Source organism: Tetrao urogallus (assembly GCF_951394365.1).
Source record: "Tetrao urogallus genome assembly, chromosome: 4".
NCBI lineage: Eukaryota > Metazoa > Chordata > Aves > Galliformes > Phasianidae > Tetrao > Tetrao urogallus.
The window spans coordinates 10,909,466-10,932,832 of NC_136817.1; the positions used below are offsets into that span (position 1 = coordinate 10,909,466).

The window sequence follows — 23,367 nt, forward strand, 5'->3', positions numbered from 1 at the left end:
CTCTTACTTTGTAAGAGTATGAGGAACAAAAAATGCTTGAAAAAATACAATGCAGTCAAGACCTTAATCTTGAATGTTTGGTATTCTTACCTTAAACTGTCAATTGCCTTGAGCAGAAAATCATATGAAACGTAATTTTTCTTTTCCTTGAGGAACAGCCTCAATATAACTAACATAGGCAGTTAGCTTAGTTTTTCTCTGTGGTACCTGCTGAACATCTTCTGTGGCATTAAAATCATTTGATGAGTTTCTTGGAAAAAGGAATTGCAAGGGAGTGGGTTGCAAGGTTGTGCAGATAGCTACCTATCAAGTCGTGAGGTGCTCACGCAAGCTTTTGTTTGCTGTAAGCTGAAAGCTTCAGAATTGAAGCTCGCTGCCTAGATTTCACATTGATTGAAAACTGATCATTTATGCTGAAAATCTCTCTCAGCAAAATTCAGTGTGGAGAAGCTGGCAGTAGAGGAAACTCTGGCAGTGTATTTCAAAGTGTGCCTTATTACATGAAGGAGCAGAGATAATGACTTCACTGACTAGCTTAGAAATAAAAGGAGTTCTCTTAAGGAATAAAGTGAAGTATATAATCCTACAGATTCTTTGAAGTTATTTTAGATATGTGCACCTTGCGTAGTGGATAGAAGCAGGAAAAAAGGAGTAACATAACAGTACATAACTTGTACTTCTACATGTCTTTTGTGACTTCTACTTGTATTTGAAAATTCCTGTGCAAGGGTATTATTATCTAATATTTTGTTGTTTCAGTGAGAACATCTGCGTCATGGTAAATGGATTGAATGAGACATCTCAATCGTAGGATCATGCAGTTGTGTATCTGTTGTTAGATTGGGAAAAATCCATTTCTATTTTGGTCTCTATACCTATTTTGCACCAATCCATTTCCTTACTTTTCTATCTTCTTCAATTATGGTTTTGGCACTTAATGAAATGATGCTTCTTGTAGAAAACAGACTGCATTACACTTGGAGAATATTTCTAGTATTTCCATTCTCAGCATCTTGAGACTTTAGCATTGCATATCACAACATAGGAAAAAAAGTTGACTTAAAAAAAACCATGCACGCTAAGAACAAAAACCATCCCTAAATGCAAATTCCTACACTCAAATCTTCTGAATTGTTCATATTATTTTTATTCAGAAGCTTTCTTTTTACCTCATGGATTTTTTGATTGTTGGAGTAATGAGTTAAATATGAAAATGGCCATGAGAAGAAAGTGTGAGTTCTATAATAAGTGATGCCTATAGCTGCTCATAACAAACCAAGTGAGAAAAGTTAAAACTCCTACTGTCTTCTGAGAAAGCTGCTTGTTGTAGCTGCACTGAATGCAAGAATTATAAAAACAAAATAGGATTCTTTTTACACTAATTTGCATGTTAAATATTCTGGATGTTTTTCCAGCTCGCAGTTTCTCAAAGCAGTCGTAGTGTCTGAGCTCTGGGAACAAACCAAATGACTTTCAGTGTTCTTTGGTGTGCAGATGACCCCTTCCCTAAAAATCTGCTGGTTCAAAATGAAGCAAGCTGATTATTGTACTCTTTGAAATCATAAATAGGCTGCTGGGAGAAACCTTATTCTTCATATCAGCTTCTGAAGTAAGTGGCTAAGGAGAGTGTTTGGGAAGGTACGGATAGGCAAACAAGATTTATTTGATCAGTGATCAGTCATTAACTTGACTGTTTTCTTGGTAGTAAAATTTGAAATAGGTTGAATGCATGAAGCAAGTAAGTGGCCCGGCAGGTGAACTACGTGAAACTGCGTTCAAATGGCCTTTAAATCAGGCAATAGCCTGCTCCTCTTAGCACACAAAATGCCTAGAAGAACAAATAAGTGAATAAAACAGGTCTGTGCAAGGACTCGGGGATTTTGTCAAATTGTATCTGTCAAAGTAAATGTGGCATCTTGTCACAAGGAAAATGACCTTAATGATCCATTAATGTTATTGGGCTCCAAATCCTTGCTTGGAGCCTTCTGGGCAGTCTGACAGCATTAACTTCAATACTCAGCAACAATCAAATGTAAGTGGTTAGGATCGAAATAGAATGAAACATTGTTGGGTGTTTATAAATTAATAAGTATGTCCCAAATTTTCTACATTTTACGCAACAGTTGGCTTCCTTTCTGAGAACGGAATTAGGGAATCAGTAGGGCTGTGAGAAGTGAGGGTGAAGAGAAACAAGTGCTGCCGTGAGACAGTTTCTGTACCAAGAAAAATTAAGCAGCACCAAGTCAGTAAAGCAGTGGCAAAGCTCCACAAAGTTGAGAATAGATATTATGAATAGGGAATGACTGTTCGGTGCTTCTCTGAGGAGAGGAGCTGAAATGAAGGTACCAGGCTGCAGGTTTAAAATTAAAGCAAGTAGTTTTTCATGATGTGTAATATCGTAGTATCTTGTGGAACCATTGCTACAGGCTGTTGTGGAGCTCAAAAAACATCAACAAGAAGAAATTCAGAAAGAAGTCTACGAGAGCCTGGTAAGCAGAGAATGTGGATGCAACCTCTGCAGTGGGATGTTCTGAAGCTGTAGGGGGCCAGATAGTAAGGGCGTGATGCCAGGCCTGCCTTGCTGCTTCTGCTCAGTTTGTCTGTGACATGCCGCTATTGTAGATGGGCATTGCAGGCTTAGAGGTTCCAGATCTGAGCCTGTATGTTTAGCCTACTGGTCATCTTCACATTACCTCCTTTTACCATTTACTGTATAGCCAACCTTAAACTTAATTTATTTTTTCTCAGACTTGTTTGTTTTTTTTTTTTTGTAACACGATGTCATTCTTTCATACTCTGAACATGGCTGATGCGTGAGTCCTTTTTCAAGCTTTTTGATTGTGGTGGTGGTGCTTTTCTTTCCCCTGGAAAGTTACCACTGAATCTTTTCTTGGGAATGGCAACATGTGGTTTGTTTAAATACATGAGGCTCATGTAGGCATGCATCTTACCATGTCACTGCTGGGCTCTCCTGACTACCTACGGTCTCATTGAAACATCTCTCTTGCCTGAAAGTTTCAAGGGCACCTGTTTGATTTCTTTTTTTCCTTATGTGATATACACCAAGCAAACCAAGCACACCAAGCGGTGTGAAGGTTTTGTTTGGTCAGGGGCGAGGAACAGGAGGTGGTGACTTGGGTACTCTGAAGCCCTTGTGAATCTTGCTTCTTGCTAAATATGCCTGGAGAATGGTAGCGTATCTGACAGGAAACCTTTTTCTCTCTCTCTCCTACTCATACATAAGCTTGGCTTGTGGTCCCTGGTTCTGGAGGTGACGAAGATCTCCTTTTCCCTTCTCCCACTATGTCTTTTCTAGGAGCAAGCAAGCAATATGTGCCTGTTACAGCCATTCTGATGCCTCTCTGTTCCAGCGTAAGGGGAATAAATAAAGATCGGTTGTATTTAATGTAGGTGTCTCATGAGAGCTTCATAGAGCTCTTGAAGTTTTTAAATGGTATATTTTTCACATTTTAATATTTTAAAAAATAGCAAAGAAACAGTTTTACTCGTGTGTGTGTGTGTGTGTGTGATCACTGGGTGCAGTCTGGTGTTCCCTTTGTTATGTTAACTAATTTACTGGAGAGCTCAAGTCCAACCTTTATTGTAAAAACTTTTTTAGGCTTTCCTACCTTTTCAGGTAGGCCAAGTTGAGAAATTTTCATACATCTTCCACCCACGTGGGTGTGGTGGGATTTAATTTCTGAGCCTGTGCAAGTGCTCTGGGAGTTCAAAGCAAGTACTTTTCTTCCTATTTCCATGTCTAAATCGCTCATACCTTGTATAGACAGAACTGGAAGCAGGAGGGCTATGTTCTCATGTGTTCATCTGGTTCTTCCCAGGATAGTGCTGGGAAGCTGAAGTTGGATGACATGGGCTTTTTCTTTTTAGTCCTGAACTACGCTCTAAGTCTAAAAAGGGTAGTTTTTCCTGAATAATATGTTTGTTATAAAAATGCTAGTAGTCAGTGCCCGTTCTTGGGATGCACAAATGAGAATGTACGATGAATTGCAAGAACAAGGAAGCCTAAATAGCTGAGAAGTTGTACTTTGAACTATGTTGTTTGTAATCTATGAATTGCTGAAAGAAAGAAAGATTGAAGGATTGCTTCATGTTTTATAGTGTCAGTATTTTTCTATCTCCTAGATAATTTAATAAGAAAGAAAAAATATACATTAATCTGCAATATATACGAATAGGAGTGGGTAAGAATTATATAGAGAATGCTTAAAAAAGCACGCATAACTGCATTTACTGCACCAAAATGAGAAGTTGGAGTATGTAAAAAGACATCTATTGGAACATGATACCTGTTGTATGTCTGTATTATTTTATTTACAAAGAAACTTCCGTTGCCAAAGCAGCTTCTTTCCTGTTGCTTTTCAGCTATTGAGAGGCCGGTTCTCAGCAGATGAGTAATAGCAAATGTTGAAGTGATCTTGGATGAACATAAGCAAATAGTGACTCAGGTTACCAAATTCAAGTAACGACCTATGGGTCCGTGTCTGCTCTGTAACAAGCCTTAATATTCAAGACTAAGGCTTTCTTATGCCTGCTGATTGTACGGTTTTGAATTTAAAAACAAATCCAAAGAAACTGATGTTCTGTTAACAAACATTTTGGTGGTGTTGTTAAAACCATTTCTTAACTGTGTAAAGCAGTATTCTTCTGTGTTTGCAGATGCTGTGAAGCCCCCAGTCAGTTCTTTACAAGCATCTGCTGAGTTACCCTTGCCCATCAACACTTCACCGCCTTCCATGCAAGCAGAATCTTCCCTACCTCCTCCATATCAGCTTATTAACATCCCCCCACTGGAGTCTTCCTCTAGTCAAGAAGATCCTCAGGACTACCTACTGCTAATTAACTGCCAGAGTAAAAAGCCCGAACCAATGAGGTAAGTTATGGTTTTCCTTAATAACACTTCTGAACAGGCCAAGAATGTTAGCGCTAAAAGCATTTTTTTGTTGTACTAAGTCACTGAAAGTTTGGATGCCCATAAACAGTTGGAGAAGTTGGCTGCAACTTTTGCTTCTCTTTCATGTTCTTGAACTTATCGCAATACAGAGGTGTTGGAACGTTAGACTCATACTGCAGTCTTGAGAAGCAGGGAGAGTAATTCCTAATCGGAAGCATCAGATTAGTGTAGTGGTTCTCGGCTGGAAGAAATGTATGTTTATTATGCACTGCTACTTTTACCTTAGATAAATTTCCAGCGTCTTCGATAGAGAAGGATATATAATCTATGGTAACCATCTAAGAAATGTCACTGATTTTTCAGAGGGGATAATGGTGGCACTCCTTGGAATGGGCTGCCCAGGAACCACACTGAATCTGTCCTTTGAGATTTAAAAGCAAGCAAACAAAACTTGTTTGAATGAGGCCCTGGGGAGCCTCACCCCTCTTGGAAATCCCCTTTTCTTAGAGCTATTGGAAGAGCTGGATTAGATGATCTCTAGAGGTCCTTTTCAACCTTGAGTATTCTTTGGGATGAAGTTATAAATCTCTTGCAAGCTGCTCTTCTGCAGTAATTTGAAATAAAAATGTGCTGGGATATCTACACATAAATATGCAAAACTGCATATTCTTTTTATGATTGCAGGAAAGCACGTTGAAGGCTGAGGAGAGCTATCATTGGAAAGCAGCTTTCTGAGTGTTTCTTAGGGTGCCTTAGTGCCATACCTCTTAGTGTCAGTGCTTTCTTCATCAACAGCTTGATGCTCTGGCAGTTTTACCTGAGCCATATGCTCTCTGCTCCCTTGGCATTTTTATATTGCTCTTGTGCCCGAGTAGCTTCTTTCTCTGTTTGCTGATGATTGCATGGTAGAAAAGTATCCGCCCTTTACAGTCCTCATTATAAAATGGAGGAATGAGCCTACAGTTCCCCTGGTGTATGAAATGTGCAAGTTAGAGGCAGCATGGCATGCCCCCAGAGCATCCTGTAGAGAAGGGGAAATCCAATGTGCACTATGAATATTGAAATTTTAAATGTTTACTCATGTTTAGATGGTGCCTGATAGGTATGTCATAGTTTCTGCCAAAAATTATCAAAACTTTTGGTTTTGTTTCCATAATGGCTTGGCAGATAAATCTTGGCTCGTTTCAGAGCTCTGAGTCATCAGAAATGTCTGAGTACCCCTTTGTTTTCACGAGGGATGGGCACAGAGTGGATTTCCAGCACAAATGAAGGGTGTTTTTAAGAATGATTGAGGCTGGGATATGTAGTTGATTTTATTGTACTTGTATGGTTGTATGACTTAAGTAGAGACAACGAAGTCTGAGGAGACCATAAAGGGGACACAGAAGGGGGCAAGGAATGGAGTCTGAATAACCTCCAAAATTACTTGAGGAAGACTTTAGATGGTTACGGGAGAAGATATTTGAATGTCTGGGGAAGACAGAATGTCCAGTGGAGTTAAAAGTGCCAAGGGAACTGAAAGAGGAACTGAATAAAGTCATGGGGAGCATAGAGGTTGTTAAAATAATAGTTTCTTTATTTCAAAGCGATGAAACATTGGCAAGGTTATCAGTGGAGAATGGTGTGGACTTGTACCGTTTTATATTTAAGCAAGTTCACTAAATAGCTATGTCTCTTTATTAAGAAGGATTTAATAATGAAAATTCAAAGCAGTAGTCACGCTGGAGTTTTTCCATGATTGCTCCCATCATGTAAAAAGATTGCAGGTGTTTCACTGGATTTGGTCTGATACGCAGGGTATATTCAGTTTTCCTATGGAATTACAGCTTAGTGTATCTGCAGAGCATGTTACTAAAATGGTGTTGCAGGGCACGAAGTACATTACCATAATCCACTAAATGTCTGCATCATTTTCCTATTCATTTCCAGATGTGGAACGTGCATCTATTTCATACAGCCTTTATTTTAACTGGGGGAAAGTTGTGTAAATGTTAATTAAAAGCAAAGCAATAGTAGGTGGATGTAGTTTAATTTATATATGGATTTTGTTGCTTGAATGGTTTTTTCTGCATTGTTTCTTTTTTAGATTTTAAAAAAGAAGGAATGTTTTCTGCTCTAACTTTGTGTAGTACTTAGTGGATAATCTGGGAAGCACTGATTTTTCTATAAAAAATCTTTGGAATTATTCTTTTTTCAGGTGAGATGGGTAACTGAGAAATCTAGAGGCCACGGTCAAGCTCCCTTTTCAGAATTTTTAGTTATTATGTATCAAAACTAACAATAACTTCAAAATGTTTCCTTGCAGTGTCATGCAGTGCATCATATAGTCTTATTAGAATAGTTTGAGCACAGTGCTTGTGGTTATAATTATCATGCTGTATTTTGTCTAAAATAGTTTTAGGCTCTGATCACTGTTGGCTTGAAAAAGAGTATTGTTTAACTGTAGCATTTAGTGAGAGTGTGACGTTCATATTTGGATCATAAATAAGAAAAAGAAGCCAGGGACTGTTTCCGAAAGTCTTATTGTTCTGGCTCATTCAAGATGTATATGGAAATAACACTGTCTTCCTCATTTTTCTTGTGTCTATGAAACAGCCAAGGGTCACCCTTTATCTCTGAAGAAGGGCAGGAATACCTTCTCTTAGAAGACTTTGAAAGTAAAAAGGTTCCACTGCAGTGAGTGAACAGTAGCTGTTCTTGGAACGTGTGTGAGAAATTAATTGCAGTGCCATTAACTTGCCTGAAAATATTGTTTGGAATACGTCTTGCATGGTGTTCAGTTTTAACAGAAAAAAACTATGGAAACTTGGCTTCCATTTTCTGAAAATAGCTGTAATTAAGATAGAGCTGTTTTATTTACTTATTTATCCACATTTCTACTATGCTTGCTGTTTCTGTCCCAGATTGTTGGCATACAAGAGCAGTTTATCTGCCACTTTATTTATCGTTATTCTGTTTAGTCTGACGTATTTGTTCCTGCAGTTGCAAAAAGAATCAGCTTGCAAGGAGGAGTGGTCTGACGGACAATCAGCCCATTTTTTCATGTTGTATACTGTCTGGCTTGAAATCTTTTCTCCTGGGTTTCTGTCAGCAGTCAGATTTTAGTACACGGTGTTAGGCTTTCTTATTTTGCCCCTGGTACTTTATCTCTGCTCCGTGAATATTAACACCCAGTTCTTCTGCACTGATAGGCTGTACAGTTCTCAGTACTGGGTAAAGAACAGTTTGCTCACTTAAGCACTTTTTGCAGATATGTGATGCACGCCTGGTAATACTGAGTTTGTATCACAGTCATCTTCTGATTATAAATAGGGTTAGTTGTCGTTGTGTTAGATATTACTTTGCATTTATTTTAAACTGAAGTACAAAGAAACATGAATGCTTACCATGTCAGTGGGGGATTCAGCCCAGCCAAAAAGGACTCGGGGGCCTGGTGGATCATAAGCTGGACATGAGCCTCTCAGTTTCTAAAGGCTAAAAGAAGGGGACTCTTTAGCAGACTCCATTGTAAAGGGACAAGGGGAGATGGGTTCATACTAATAGAGGGGATGTTTAGGCTGGTTGTAGAGAAGCATTTTTTCACAAGAAGGGTGGTAAGGCACTGGAACAGATTGCCCAGAGGTGTGGTCGATGCCCTGTTCTCTGCTCAAGGTCCAGCTGGATTGAGCTGTGAACAACCTAATCTAGCTGCAGAAGTCTGTCACTGCAGGGGTGTTGGGCAAGATGATCTCTAAGGGTGCCTTCTAAGTCAAAAGATTCTGTGATTGCATGATTTATGTTAGAAAACATGCAGAAATCATCAAAGATTGTATATCTGAAGCTTTTTCTTAAAAAACAAGGAGTAAAAATCTGTCCCTCATCTGTAGTGCTAATCTAGTTTTTCTTGAGGTAACGTGAATCAAGAATACAATGTAAATCTTGTAGATAGTATGTATTCTTTCTGCCATGTTCAGTGGTGAATGCTGACTTCTGAAATCTATTCAAACTTCAGAGGGTCAGTTATCTAGTATTATCTAGTATTATTTAGGTATAATTGTGCCCTCTATTTCAGACCATCTTCTAGTTTTCGGTCTTCCAAAGTCAAACTGGTTACAACATTTTCATATTTTGAAAACTTAATTCAATTGCCTAGGAAGCCAATTCCAAAAGATTACTTAAAAAAAAAAAAAAAAGTGGAGTAAATCATAGAAGCCCTCTTACAATGAGATATGCATACCATATCAGCTAAGAAAATGACTGGCTGCAAGTCTTATGTTTTCACAAGTGCTCAAGAGAGAAGCAGCAGCATTTACTTGGGTCCAGAAAGCTCCTAAGTTGCATACATGTGATGGGTAACTATATTGTATGTGCTTTGTTGTTGCATCTTGAGTTTTGGTTATATATGCTTGCATGTGTTGCTTCTCTAGAGTCAAATATAACTTGGCGTCATTATAATGTGTCTTAATGTCTGTAAAACCACCATTGTGCCTAGACCTGCTAAGATTACGGACATTTGCTTTGCTTTTGTGTCTGAAAACATTTCAAAGGTTGAGTTCTGGCACGTGGCTAAATGGATGAAAGTGATCCCGGTATGTGTACAAGCTAAAAATTGAGAAATGAGGTCAACTCTACAGTTTTTTTATTATGTGCATTTCTGTTTGCTTTTGGTAAGATGTATAGCAGTGCCTATATTATTCCATGGTTTTAGAAATACTTTCAGGTGAAAGTATATCCTGCTGAACTGGAACTAATTTCAGTTCTACAATCAATTGTCAATGTCTGCCCACTTTATTTTTCTAGCATTTAAAATATACATCACGGTCCATGCTGTGCTCACTGAAGTAAAACACGTGACTTTTGCTGTGGGTTTGGTACAAATGAATGCCACAGAACTAGAAGAGTGTGTGTTGAAAAAGAAGAACTTTGGAATGAATACTTCAAGTGCAAGGGCTGCATCAAAGATACAATCTGATCACATAATATTTTCACAATTGATGAAGCACTCGGTAACCTTATGTAGTTCCTTCCATCCTGTGTGCTGTATTTTTTGCAGTTATGTTAAACTTGCAGTAGTTCATTAGAGAACTTGTTAAGCTCTGAGACAGAGTAAACTTAACAAAGTTGATGGTACAAGGAATATCGGAAGATTGACTTCCTTGCTTTTGCCAAGGGTAAATACTTAATGAGAATATTTGATAGTCTGTTAAACTAAGTGCAGGTTAGTTTTCTGTGTCACGTGGAAACCTGTACTGACTGTAGAAGGAAAACTTAAATCTACATTAAAATAGTAATCAGAGCAAAACTAGTATATATTTTCATATGAAAAAAAATATATAAAGTAACAAAAAAAAAAAAAACATAGAAAAGTATGTCATAAGTTAAAGCCAGAGAAGACCAGGCTGATGGATGATAGTATCAACTCTGTTAAACACAACAGGAATGTGTTAGGTGAAGAACATTTTTCTTGACTGCTGATGTCCAGTCTAAACTAATAACATCCGTTCCCTTGAGAGTTGGCACAGAGAGGCTCTTAGGGAGTCATTTGTCATTTTTTAGGTGGATCTCTGAGAAGAAAGGCTTGTTTCACACTGTATCAATTTCTCCATAATGAATGAAGAGGAAACCTAAATGAATTGCTAAGCTGAATTCCTTTCTCCCCAGGTTACTAGAACTCTGGGAAGTAAGAATCTGGCTGTTGCTGAAGTAAGGAAATGTTTGATTTTACTGACAAATTGATCACCTGTAGAACAAGAGTCTCTTAAAGGAAAAATAGTGTTGATTTGAATATTTTATTCCTCAGTAGCTTTGTAAATTGAATTGACCAATTGCTTAGTAAGAGTAGTATACCAGCCATTCATTGTTGCACACATGCTGAAGTATGCATGTACATATTTATAAACAAAAACAATGAAATGATTCTGTGGTAATGATAAAAGGAAATACCAGGATATGGTGGAAAAACTGTATTACCTCCTCCTACATTAGTATTTCTGCAGTTGTCTTCACTTGCATTTAAGCAAGCATTCAGAACTTAGAATCTCTCTTCCTGGGGCAAGGTAACTGGGGAGGTGTCACCCTCCCCCATTAAAAAAAAAAAAAAGTCAACAAAACACTGAACCAAAAGGCAGTTGTATCCATTATTACCAGTACTAATGAGAGCAGTTGTCATAAAAGGCGGTCGTTCCAAAGAAATAAAGGCAAACAACTGTGCCATTTTGCCTAATGATGTGGCCTTAACTAGTGTTCAGGAAAAAAAAGCACTCTGTTGTTACATATATCGCATGGATTTTTCTCTCTCTGTCTTTTTCTCTTCTTTACAATGCATTAAAGAAAAAAAAAAAAACTCGAATCAGTTTTATTTGGTTAGTAGATAACTTCAGGGTGTTGCAAGCAGCCATTCTTAATTGTATTTTTTCATACTGGTTAGAACTAGCAAGTATTGTGAACTCAAGGATTGAATGCATTTTCACTTTTCAGTGTTGTTGAAGTGCTGCTAGTTTGCAGAGCTGATTAAAAGAATAAAAAATTGAACCCCACCTTCAACTACCTTAATAAACAAACTTTGCTTTAGGTTGTCTTGACATCTTCCTGGAGATCACTTGCTTTATGAAATATCAACTTGCTGAGCTGCTGCTAAAGTTACGTGCTTGTGCTGTTATCTATTTCACATGCATGGTCTGTGTATGTGCAATAACTTAGAATCCTTCCGAAGTAGTTTGTTTCATAATTGGGTTCCTGCATTTCATTTTTTAAAAGTTGGAAGAGACTGATGCACCTAAATGTCCACATTTTAAACATCTTAAAAGTTATTTTGATGTTTCTTTTCTTTGTGTTCGTCAATGTGTGAATCTCTTGATCTTGTGTGTAGATCTCACGCTGACTCTGCAAAATCCAGCTCTTCTGAAACAGACTGCAATGATAATGTGCCCTCCCACAAAAACCCTGCTCCATCCATGAGCAAGCAAGCTGTGAATGGCTTTTTTCAGCAGCAAGGTGTCTATGACTCTCCGCCTTCTCGTACTGGACTACCGTTGGCAGACTCCAGCCTTTATAACCTGCCCAGGAGTTACTCCCAAGATGTTTTACCGAAGGCAGCATCTCCAACGGGGACTGATGCAGAAGGCGAGCAGCATGTTTTCAATACGCCATCAGCGACGTCGTCGTTAGATGCACAGATGAGGCACATCTCCATTAGTTACGACATTCCCCCTACACCTGGAGGTACTTACCAGATTCCACGAACTTTTCCGGAAGGAACATTGTCTCAGACTTCAAAGTTGGATACTATTCCAGATATTCCTCCACCTCGGCCACCAAAACCTCACCACGCTGCAGATCGATCTCCTGTGGAAACATGTAGCATTACTCGCACAGCTTCAGATACTGATAGTAGCTATTGTATCCCTACAGCAGGAATACCACCCTCACGCAGTAATACCATTTCAACTGTAGATTTGAATATCTTTCGTAAAGGTCAGTGCTCCATATTTTACTTTGCTCTTCCAGATTCTTTTAATGCTCAGTGATATTAGTCTTATGAAGAAAGATGAGTTACATGTGAGTGGAATTGTGTTGCTTTTGTCCTCCAGAAGCGAGTGTGCGGCACTTCACGAAGCACTCACTGAAGTCTAAAATATATAAGAAACCAGAGAAAGACATGTTGATTAGAGGAAAAGCATTGAAATAGCAAAGCGCGGAACATTGATAAAGGCTACTCCACTGTGGCATTCAGCTTCAGCTGGACGTATTTGAAGTGCTAGACATTTCAGTGGCTCTGTTAGTCTTTCAAAACAGCAGTGGAAAGCTAAGCATTGTTTTTGCTAATAAGGTCGTATAGCTGAGTTCAAAACTGCTGCTGTCAGTCTGTCAGAACAACCAAGGTAAGGTTCACACAGTGACCAAAATCTGCAGAAGCTGGAAGTTCAGTGAAATTTGGTATGCACCAAGAGCTTTGAAATCAACCCTGAACTGGTTATTGACGCCACAAGGCTTTCTCTCCTTGTGTTAGGTGTGCATACAAAGCTTTTAAAGTAAAATTGAAGTTGTTCCTTCTAGCAGTTTAAATGCCAGCATTGCAGACTTGCTAATGCGTTAGTGTTGTTTTTCTTTCAGCAGCTGGGTGTATTTCTGGGTACTAGCAAATCTGGTGGGGCTAGTTCTATTTTAGAAAGATTTTCGTGTGTCTTGTTTTTCTGCTTGTTTGTTTTTGTTCCTGTTCTTATTCTCTCAGATGTAAAGTAAAGAAATGCAGTGAAACGCTGAGTTCAGAAAGTGATATTTACTGTTACAGAGAGCAGTTGTTGTTGTCTTACTAAAAACTTTAGGTCTAAGAGTTTCATTTACTTTAGGTTCCTGAGGCAGTGGGTATAAAGATATGACTTTCAGAGTCTAATTTTATACTGATTGAAGCTGGTGCTGATGTTTGTGAGGAAAGTTACAGTGCCTGTGGGATGGCAGGCAAAAATGAGGAAGGTGATGGTGGGGGGGAGAGCCTTTGGAGTTCTTTGTCTGGGTCAAGAGGAGAACAGAACAGAATTTCCCCTCGAGTTTCTGTCTTAATGTCAGTAGAAGCAGGCTTGTTGAGAAGTAATGCATGCTGTTGCCTGCAACAAGTGAGTGAGACCCAGGACCTGGGAGCAAAGTATTTCACGAACATCCCAGTGCTCCAGAGAGGCAGTCACGAAGGTGAGGACCATCTTAATGTGGAGTGCTGAGAGCCAGGGCCCTGAGAAGCAGGAGATATTTTGGTTCTGTCACTTATTCCATCCGAAAACTCCTGGAGGCCTACAGGGGAGTTGAGAGAAGAGTGGTGGGATAAAAGAAGAATTTACCTGTTTTAGCAGTGAATCAGTTTCTGTTGAATCAGCACTTTCTAATCAAGTGTATTCAGTCAGAAGACATCACTCTAGACTTTAAATTACACCTGTTGTTTGTTTATTTTATAGTAGGTTTCTCATGAGGGTCTTCTATCTCAAAAGATACGGCTCTTACAGTAAAGTTTTATGCCTGCCTATTTGAAAGGAAGGTGTAGCTGGTTCTTTGAAAGGAAAAAATACTGTTTTTTTCTTTCTTTTTTTTTTTTTTTTTCTGATATGGAAAACGTTATAAGATTTTCAGGTTGATTGGCAAGTGCTGAGTTCATTTATGAACACAGTCATTTCAAGTCTGTGGATAAAACCTATTGGCCACAGCTTTGGGAGGTATGTTTGCCCGGTGTCTTAGAAGCAGACAGTAAATAAAAACAAACTGTGGATGACTGGTGCCAAGGGATGGGGAACACAAATGATGAATAGCCACTTTCTCTTCTTATTTCTTTAGAAATTAGTTCTCAAGACTGTTATGATATTCCACGAACGTTTCCGAATGACAGATCTAATTCATTGGAGGGCTTCCATAACCACTTTGTAAGTATGATGTGATCTTACGAGAGACAACAGTAACAGAGCTTGAATGCTTTTTGTTTCTGTGTAAAAAAAGCAAGGTGTACAGTGTTTATGATTTTCAGTTTAAAGTAGTGTATTAATCTGAGTAGCTTAGGTTAAAAGATTCATATGATTCACAGCTGATTGCGTAACTTATTTTGTTAAAGGAAATATATGTTAATTCTAGAAAAACAGAAGCATGTTGACAGTGGGAAGTGTTTCAAGTGAAGAACTAGATGAAAATTATGTCCCAATGAATCCCAACTCTCCTCCACGACAGCATTCCAGCAGCTTCACTGAACCCATCCAGGAAACAAATTATGTTCCAATGACACCAGGCACGTTTGATTTTCCGTTATTTGGAAAGCAAGTCCCTCCTCCCTCTCACATGGGTTTCAGGTCCAGTCCAAAGACCCCTCCCAGACGGTCAGTGCCTACTGAAAAATGTGAACCACCGCCAGTGGATCGGAACCTCAAACCAGACCGAAAAGGTGAGGAAAATATCCAATAGTTGATTTTATCATCTAATAAAATATTGTAGACCTTACAACTTCTGATTAGTGGGAAATAATGTTTTTGAGGAATTCTAACGAAGGAATTTTGGCCCAATTTATGAGCAAAATTACTAAGATGTTTCTCAATGATGATAATACATCACAGTAACAGCCAGATACAAACTTGGGTTTCAATTCAAGATTTCAATTCAAAAATTACATAGAATTGCTAACACTCAAGTATGAGTTCTAGTCTTTACACAGAGAGGACGGCAGGCTAACTTATAATGGAGACAGCACATGAGGAACAACATAGAATATATAGCAGCTCTTGGTGCAGGGTCAATACACAGTTCCATTGTACGATGTAGATGACTTAGCTATTTTATGTGTTTGCTTTTGATCTAAACATTGTTAGCAATTAATAATAAGTAACGAGTGGGATATTTTGCAACTTCTTCCTGAAGATATGCAGTATTTTTTTATTCAAGAATAAAATTATTTTAAAAAAATATTATAAAATTATTTTTTATTCACCGAAAAATTCTTACGAATGTGTTACTGTAAGAATAATATTAGCTTCAAGGAAGTGTTTGCTGATGAGCACATAATGTTATCTTCACTTCAACCCGTAAAAACAAGGAAACTTGCTTGATGTTGAGGTTGGCCAGTGTTTGAGATGTAGCAGCCATATGGGGTACAAAAGATGTTCAATGTGGGCTATGAGGTTACCATAGATATTCTTTCCTTGAGATCCAAATGTGAGGAGCAAAGTCTTAATTCAAGCCTGCTTTTAAGGTACGTTTGCTCTATCCACACGAGCTGGATTCCACGTTGTTTGTCAAATGCAGTAAGTAGGCTGCAATAGATGAACAGTCATGAAGCAAAATGAGAACTGGTTCTATGTGGAAATACTTCAAATGACTGTGTGAGAGAAAACTCAAGGGTTTTCAAGCTGCAGTAATGCCAACAAAATTGAGGGAGGAGTGCACAAATTTTAGAGGGCTTCTCGAAAGCTATTCTGAAAAAAACGAGTAAATCTCTTAAATCTGGTGCACAGTGTTTGCTTGGCCTTAAAGTAAATGATTATTTAGGTGACTGAAGTGATAGGCTTAAGTAATAGATATCATTATGATGCCTCCATATGAGAGTGCTTACTGAGAATCACTAATGAATAGCTTAGACTTCCCAGTCAATGTGAAATATTTTATCAGAAATATCTTTCTTCTGGAACTGGGAACTAAACAAATAGTCAGTGTCTGCAGAACTTTGTAACTCCCATTTTCAGAATTACACATTTGAAAAGAGTGTTCAATGTTTTAATCAGATGATCCAAAATATTGACCTAATTCAAACTTTAAATTACTGTTTTTTTCCTCATAAGTGAAGACAGCCTTATGTACAATTAAGCAAAGCGGCTAATATCATTACGATACAGATGATCTAGGTGTAAAACAAAGTGCCGCTTCTCATTCTGACTGCCTGTGTTCCGAAAGTGAAACATGGCCTTGTTCAGAACCATGGCTCTCTGCTTCTGTTGCTGTGTTAGCAGAGTAGCTCTGTTTACTTTTTAAGAAATACTGGACAGTAGCAGAATGAAACTCAATGCTGGAAAATATTCTCAAAATAAATACTGAGCTGCTTTGAAGTATTTTTTTCTGACTTAGGTTTGTGTATTCAACTGATGAAATGCTTGACTTTAAACACAATTAAGTTTTAATCTTGAAAAGTTTCTTGTTTTGCTGTTGGTGACGCAAGGCAGTCACCTAGATGTCTGCTGAGGCAGCACTGCTAATTTTGAGACTCTCTTCTTGAAACTGAGTGTTTCACCTTCTGTAAGTGCTGCGTGAGGATTACGCTTCTCTCCTGCCCTTTAATGCTTTACAGATGAGAAGCCCTAACTAACAATGGGAAACAATTTTTTAGGCTAGGTGGCTAACACGTCTCCTAATGAGTGTAGAGGTGCCCAGTGTAGCTCCTACTGGCTGGCTATACTGACTGGGGGAACAAACAAATGCTGTAGAAAGATCTTGAGTTACCAAGAATGATATTAATTCTGATTTATTAGTGAGGTTTTTATCTTAGTAAAACGCAGGCTCACGCTGGCATACTCAAATTCTCTCAGTTGTGTTACATTAGTGATACAAGTTTTCCAGTCTTGTCAAGAGCAGATATGATGACGCCCCAGGGTGGTGATGTTGTTCCCATTTTGGTACACAAATAACTTCCTGAAATATTTTTGGGAAAATAAAACTTCCGTTCTTTTTGAATTAAAATAGAATAAAACTTCTGATTTAGTGGACCCTTACTTAATCAAAGCAAGTATGTGCTTTACATCCTATTGTGTTGTTTTTTCAGCGTTCAAGTTCTTTTAGCACATTTCGTTATCAGCTTGTTTCTGCATTATTTAAATGTTCTGCAGTGGTGTTCTGCTACAAATTAGTACCCAGAAAATAGTAAGTGTGTCAGTATGTTCCCTAATATCTAGGTAGGCGTAGAAATGGGCAAATGGTACGTGAAATAGTTGATTTCTGATTACTGTTCCTTTTAATATTTTTTTTGTGATTAATTCAACATGTTCTGTTGTAGAGCATCACTAAAAATGGCAGTATTGCCATTACTGAGATCAGGTTTATTGGTTTTAAGGCTTCTGGGCGTATGAGGGCATATTGTGTTTTCTGTCAGAAGAATCAGTTGTTTTTTTTTATCAGTTGCAGATACTGCTGCAAAAGTACTATTTGTGTTGCCAGCAAACAGTTGTTTTGTAGATGTGTTTGTTACTGAGAAGTACAGTTATAATCTTTATCTTAAACATTGGCTCAGTATTGTTTCTGTGTGGATCAGGAAAGTTTGTCGAATTTGGTTCAAAATTGTGGTTTGAATGTAGAACAGAAATAGCAGAGAAATTACCAAATGAAAAAGGAAGACACTGCTTTTAGTTGTTAGATGTATGTGCCTATGTATCTTCTCTATTTTTTGTTCATTTTAAGACCTTGGAATTTTACAGGCAGTGGAGTTTGGCAATAGTAGTAAACGAATACAAGAATTCCAGAGTCTGTTCTGTCGTACGTAGCCTGCTTTCCCTTCCAGTGCTTCTGTTTTGTGAACCTCAGACAAAATAAATGCTTGATTACTTCAGGTTCTGTGGTCTTTGGGTAATAACGTAACTGGGCAACAAAGATCTGTCCATCTGTCAGCAGATGACATAATTATGTCAGCAGCATTGACTACAAGGTGCATGACTTCAAGTGCTTACATGAGAGCAGTGAAGTTCTGGGTACCTCGTCATATTGTTAACACTCTCCTCTGTTCCAGTTGTGATTGAAGAATGAGTTATGAAAATCAGTAATATCAATAACTAAATGTGGGTAATATGTATGTATGAAAGTCACTAAATTGTGTGCATGCTCTGTGCGCGGACATTTGCTCACCCCTGCTTTGCCAGATGTTCTTCAGAAGGAATAGAGCGGGCAAGAAGCCATGATGAGGTGTGAGATGCCCTGTGTCATTTTGTTCTGGTTTCTAGAAGAGCTTTGTTTTTTGAGCATGGGGTAAAAACCTACAACAACAAAAACAAAACACAGGAATTTGAGTTTGCATTTTCAGGTAGTTTAACTTAACTGGATTACCACTCCTTCTATGTGTAAGTAGGGGGAGTTTCCAGTACTTATTTGCAAGTCTTAAAAGTACTTTCAAAACATTGTTGGCTTCCTGCCCCTGTGGCTTAAATCAAACACTTTACTCTTTCTTTAAAGAAATACACCAAAAGGTAAGTGATGTATTACTCGGGACAAAATGGAGAGTATATGGCCAAATGTTTTTTCCGCAGTCACCTGTAACTGAATGACAAAAATTAGATTTAAAAGAAGTGGGTTTTCTTGGAGCGCTGTTTTCTTTAAATTATAATTTATTTCATGTAAAATCTTCGTTGTGTTTTTGCTTTTGGCTCTTTGGCTTGCCGTGGTTGCATGCAATCCTGATGCTAAGTTCGAAGCACTGCTGCTAGCAAAAGACTTTATCCGGACATGTTACAGCCATCCCTGCAGTTAAATCACTTTCCCTGAATTGTTAAAGGTCTGTGACGGGTTCTGTGACAGAGTGGTTCTGTGGCAATATTTTTTTTTTTTTTTGGAGGCAGTCACGCATTCATGCTTCTCCTTCAAAAGTGCTGTTTATGAAAGTAGGGCCAGTAGAGTAAAAAGTATATAAATGCAGTGAGGTGTGAAGACTCCCTAGAAAGCTAAGGCTGCAGAGAACAGACAGGTTCTCTTCTGTTCCACCATGTGCTTTCATAGGTTCTTCAAAATGTGTGATATGGGGCAGTGCCTCCTGCCACTGCTGCTCCACAGGGAACAAGTCTATGTAGTGAAAGATACTGAACAGGCAGGTCTCAAGTGGCTGTGTTGGCAGTCCATGAGAAAGTTGTGAAGCCTGACGGAGATCTGAGAGTTAAGACGATCTTAATCTTCGATACAAATGCGATGTTATGTCCTAGATCAAGGAAAGCACATGCTTGAAAATGAAAGGGGCAGAGGGTGGGTCAGCAGTACTTTGTAGGTCAGGACAAGGCTGACCTACAAGCGTGGGAGAGAGATTGGGTGTCCATGGGTCTCTGTGCATGATAAGGACACCCCCAAAGTGTTTTGTTTCAGGGGTAAAAGATCATGTTTGTCCCCTTAAAGCAAAATTTTAGGATCTTTATATTTTGAAAAATATTTATTTAATAAAGCTATGGAGGAATCCTTCAGGACGTATAGTATCTAATATATGTGGTGCATCTCTTCATCTGTAAGGTTCAGAGTTCTTAAGATTGTCTGTGTTTTCAGTCTTGGCTGGCAAAATGTATTTTTTCAATATCTATCTTAAACAAGTTGATGGAATTAATGGTGGTGGAACGTAGTTCCTTCAAGTCTTGATGTGGTGCTTTACTTACTGTAGCTTGGCAGCTTCCATTTTCTAAAGCACATCTTTGTGCCAAAGTGAATTTTTTTTTTGAGGTTCTAGAAAGGAAAATATGAACTGCGAGCATGTGGCTGAATTTAACAAGCTACGATCACCACGGAATGAAAATCAGAAGTTAAGTGTAATTTAAACTGAGTGCAGTGCTGTTATTTTTGTAATGCTGTTGATCCAACCTTCTTATAAAAACACTTTACAGGAGAGTTCAGATTAATGCAGATGTCTTTCCAGGGTCACAGGGAGTTGTGATGGAATAACGTATTCAGGTTCGCTAAGCAGATTGCTGACAGACAGTTGAGAATTTTAAATTCCCAGTTCCTTGGATTTTTGATGGCAGTTATATTTGCCTGAATGTTGCTGGAGTTTAACTACTTTCAAGATTATTTTTAACAAGGTTTTCAGTCCTAGTCTTGGGTTGAATTTCACAGCGTATTTTGCTGATGGCAAGAGAAACAAATAGGTAGTATAGTGATTCTTCACCTTTTCCTCCTCCCTTCTCCCCAACCCTTCCCTGCCCCAAAAGTTTATTTCTTAGCAGAAATAAGTCATCAGAATTTTGTGTAGAGATGCTCTCTGCAACTTCAGTCCATACAATACAACTATCTTGAAAAGAAACTGCTGCTTGGTATTGGTAGTTTTAAGCTGAGAAAGCAGTAAATTAGGATGTAGAGATAGGGAGTGGTGCATGCATTTCTCTTCGTGCAGATGAAGTACCTGGTTGCACCTTGTACTTGTGCTTGTTTTGAAAGTGTTGCTTCTGCCCGTAGTGATTGCGGAGGCTCTTTCTCTGGAGATGCTCAAAACCTGCCTGGATGCTTTCCTTCACAACAACTTGTAGGGAATCTCCTTTAGCAGAGGGTTGGACTAGGTGATCTTCAGAGGTCCTGTCCAGCACGTACATTTCTGTGATTTTTTCTCTGGTTATTTTTCATTTTTCACTTATTTTTCACTTTACCATTTATGATGTTTCATGACGGAATTCATGGTCAGACCACACAAATGTATTTTTCATCAGGACTTGACTTTATCTTTTCCTTTTCCTTGATTACTTGTGAGTGTCTCTCAGCCAGATTAACCTCCTAGAAAAGTTCTTTTTTTCACCAAAAAAAACCAAACCTTACGTTTGAAAATGCAAGTCCACTTTGAAGATGGAATTGTGCACGGAACTCCCACATGTGTCAGGAAGCATCTGCTATGTTTGCTATGTTCTGGCTACAATAGGACCCACCGTGATGCTTCTGGATGACAATCCTAATTACCCATTGTTGTAGTTCTGTATAGTTCTTTTAAAATCCTAAGCTAAGTCTTTCTTAAGGAAATGGACTTGAGTTAATCATGAAGTTTAGTTATAAATAGCCAAGTGAACAGTTGCCTCGTTAAATATTTGTGTATGGGTGTCTGTATTGGACAGTGTGAACATATTGCTTTTCCTAGTATAGCAGAAGCACCACACCAACAACCCAAAATAAAATCACAGGAACAGTTACAGCATTTGCGACAGCTAAGATTTCTTTAAAAATTAAGGGAAAGATTAGGGGCCAAGGGAGACCGAGTCAGAACTTGGCAATGCTGCAGTGTTCTGTGCTATCATGATTGTTGTACAGTCTTAAAAGACCACTCACTTAGACTTTACGGCAAATAGTCATGGAAGAATTGTGAGTGACAATCAGTTTTAATCAGCGACAAGAACTGAACTGAACAGCGGATAAGAAACTAATTTTCATGCTTGCTTTTCAGAGCAGAAGAATGCTTCATTTCAGGAAATCTGAGTGTTTAATTTCTCTTGAAATGAACTTGCCGTTCATTTTGTTTAACAATTGGAAAGGTAAAAATGTTGAGGATGTTTCGGTGCTTCCGCAGAGTTCCTAAAGCAGGATAAATGGAAGTGTACTGATTTATTTATTTATTTATTTTCCCACCATCTTCAGTCTCCAAAGCCTTCAGGTTAGCTAGATCTTATGCTTTTACAGTGGCAGTACTAAATTATTTCTGCAAGGCTAGCTTTCGGTTCCAAGCCTAAAATGAAATTTATGTAGTGCCTTGGTATGATCCACCAGTCCTCAACTTGCAGCTGTGATCGGTCTTGCAAAACCTTGAAACAACAAATAATTTCAAGTTTAAAAAAAAAAAAAAAAAAAAAGCTGAATGAGTATTTCATAGCTGCAGATGAAGCTGATTTACTAAATCTGATGGTTTTAAAGATTTAAAAAATAGCTCTCTAAAGACAAGCTACAGGAATTATTCTGATATTAGTTGCAGAGATGCTGCTGTAGAATTTCAGAGACCCTGGGGAGAGCAGAAACAGGACTTTGGTGATAACCTATTTTTTTCTTCCCTTTGTACATTTTTTTTTGTCTTATTCCCTGTGTTTTAATGCCTGTATATGCAAGCATAGTTGATTTGATATACATCTTGTCATGCTATTCCAGTTTCTCATTTTTCATTAAAAAGAAAAAATGAAATCAATCTCAAGTAGTATCACTTGGACTTCATGAGTGATAGTGCTGCTTGAAGCTACTAGTCAATGAAAACATCAGAACACTGCACTTTGGTCTTAAAGCACTACGTGAAGGCTTTTAATTTGTCATGCAGTAGGGGATTTTTAAATATGAACATGGCGAACTACTTGCAAATTAGAGCAGTCAAATAGTATTTGGATGATTAATAGCTTTGGTATTCTCAAAGCAGTTTTTCTGACACTTGCCAAACATTTTATGAATACCAGTGAACCTTAGCTGTCAGATGCAGTTTGACTTCATAGACTTTTTTTTTTTTTTTTTTTTTTTCAATTCATTCTGAATTTTGGGAGTATTCAAAGTACCAGTGCTCTGTGATGAACTATTTGGAGGAGACAAAGGTGTCTAAGAAAACTGGAGAGTATCTCTTCAGATGACTGCCTTGAAAATTCATAATATTGAAGGCATAAGCTGATTTCGCTTCAATTTTACTGTTATGAGAAGACTAATTGTCATCATCCATGTGGTACCACTGACCAGATCTGAGTACCGTACTGTTGTTCGTATTTATTACTAGGTGCTAGTGTGGGAATGGATATGAATGTTGTGTAACTGAAGACATGTTTCTGAATAGAAGACCTTGGCGGGAAACAACCTTTCTAAAAGCAATCTTTTAAAAAAAGCAAATTCAGGATATTTGTAGAGCTCTGTGTTGAAGCCCATGTACTCAGGAATTCACTCCGGTGAGGAAGGGGAAGCGAACGAAAGGGGGAGGTTGTTCTGCAGAAATGAAAGTCAAATAATAAACCCTGTGGGACTAAGACTGAGCTTCAGACTTGACTTTTTTATTATTATTATTATTTTAAGGAAAAAACCGCAATGATTTGGAGTACTGGTATTCTTGGACCTCTGCACATTTCAGCTTCTTCTGAATGCATAGAGAAAGATGCATATTTTTTTAATGGGAACTGAAAACTGTTATTAGTTACGCCTTTCTAAAAGTACTTCTGTTGATGCAGGACACTAATATGGCTGTTTTTTCCTCTCGCTCTCCCCCTTCTAGTCCAAGTAAAGCACTGCTATAGCATTCCTACATCTGATCTCCTTGTCTCGTGAGGATTGGAGTCCTGTTGGCCAGGAAACAG

General features: G+C 38.3%; 1 protein-coding gene across 2 annotated transcripts in view; it reads left to right on the forward strand.

Annotated features, from left to right (window-relative positions):
- GAB1 (GRB2 associated binding protein 1) overlaps nucleotides 1-23,367 on the forward strand; it is a gene marked incomplete at both ends in the record, with an annotated part of 95,153 nt that overhangs the window by 61,633 nt on the left and 10,153 nt on the right. For both annotated transcript variants that reach the window (XM_079534387.1, XM_079534388.1), the window contains 4 exons: nucleotides 4,678-4,891; nucleotides 11,760-12,364; nucleotides 14,210-14,295; nucleotides 14,501-14,804. In XM_079534387.1, coding sequence (XP_079390513.1) covers nucleotides 4,678-4,891; nucleotides 11,760-12,364; nucleotides 14,210-14,295; nucleotides 14,501-14,804 — 1,209 coding nt within the window. The remainder of the gene's footprint in view (nucleotides 1-4,677; nucleotides 4,892-11,759; nucleotides 12,365-14,209; nucleotides 14,296-14,500; nucleotides 14,805-23,367) is intronic.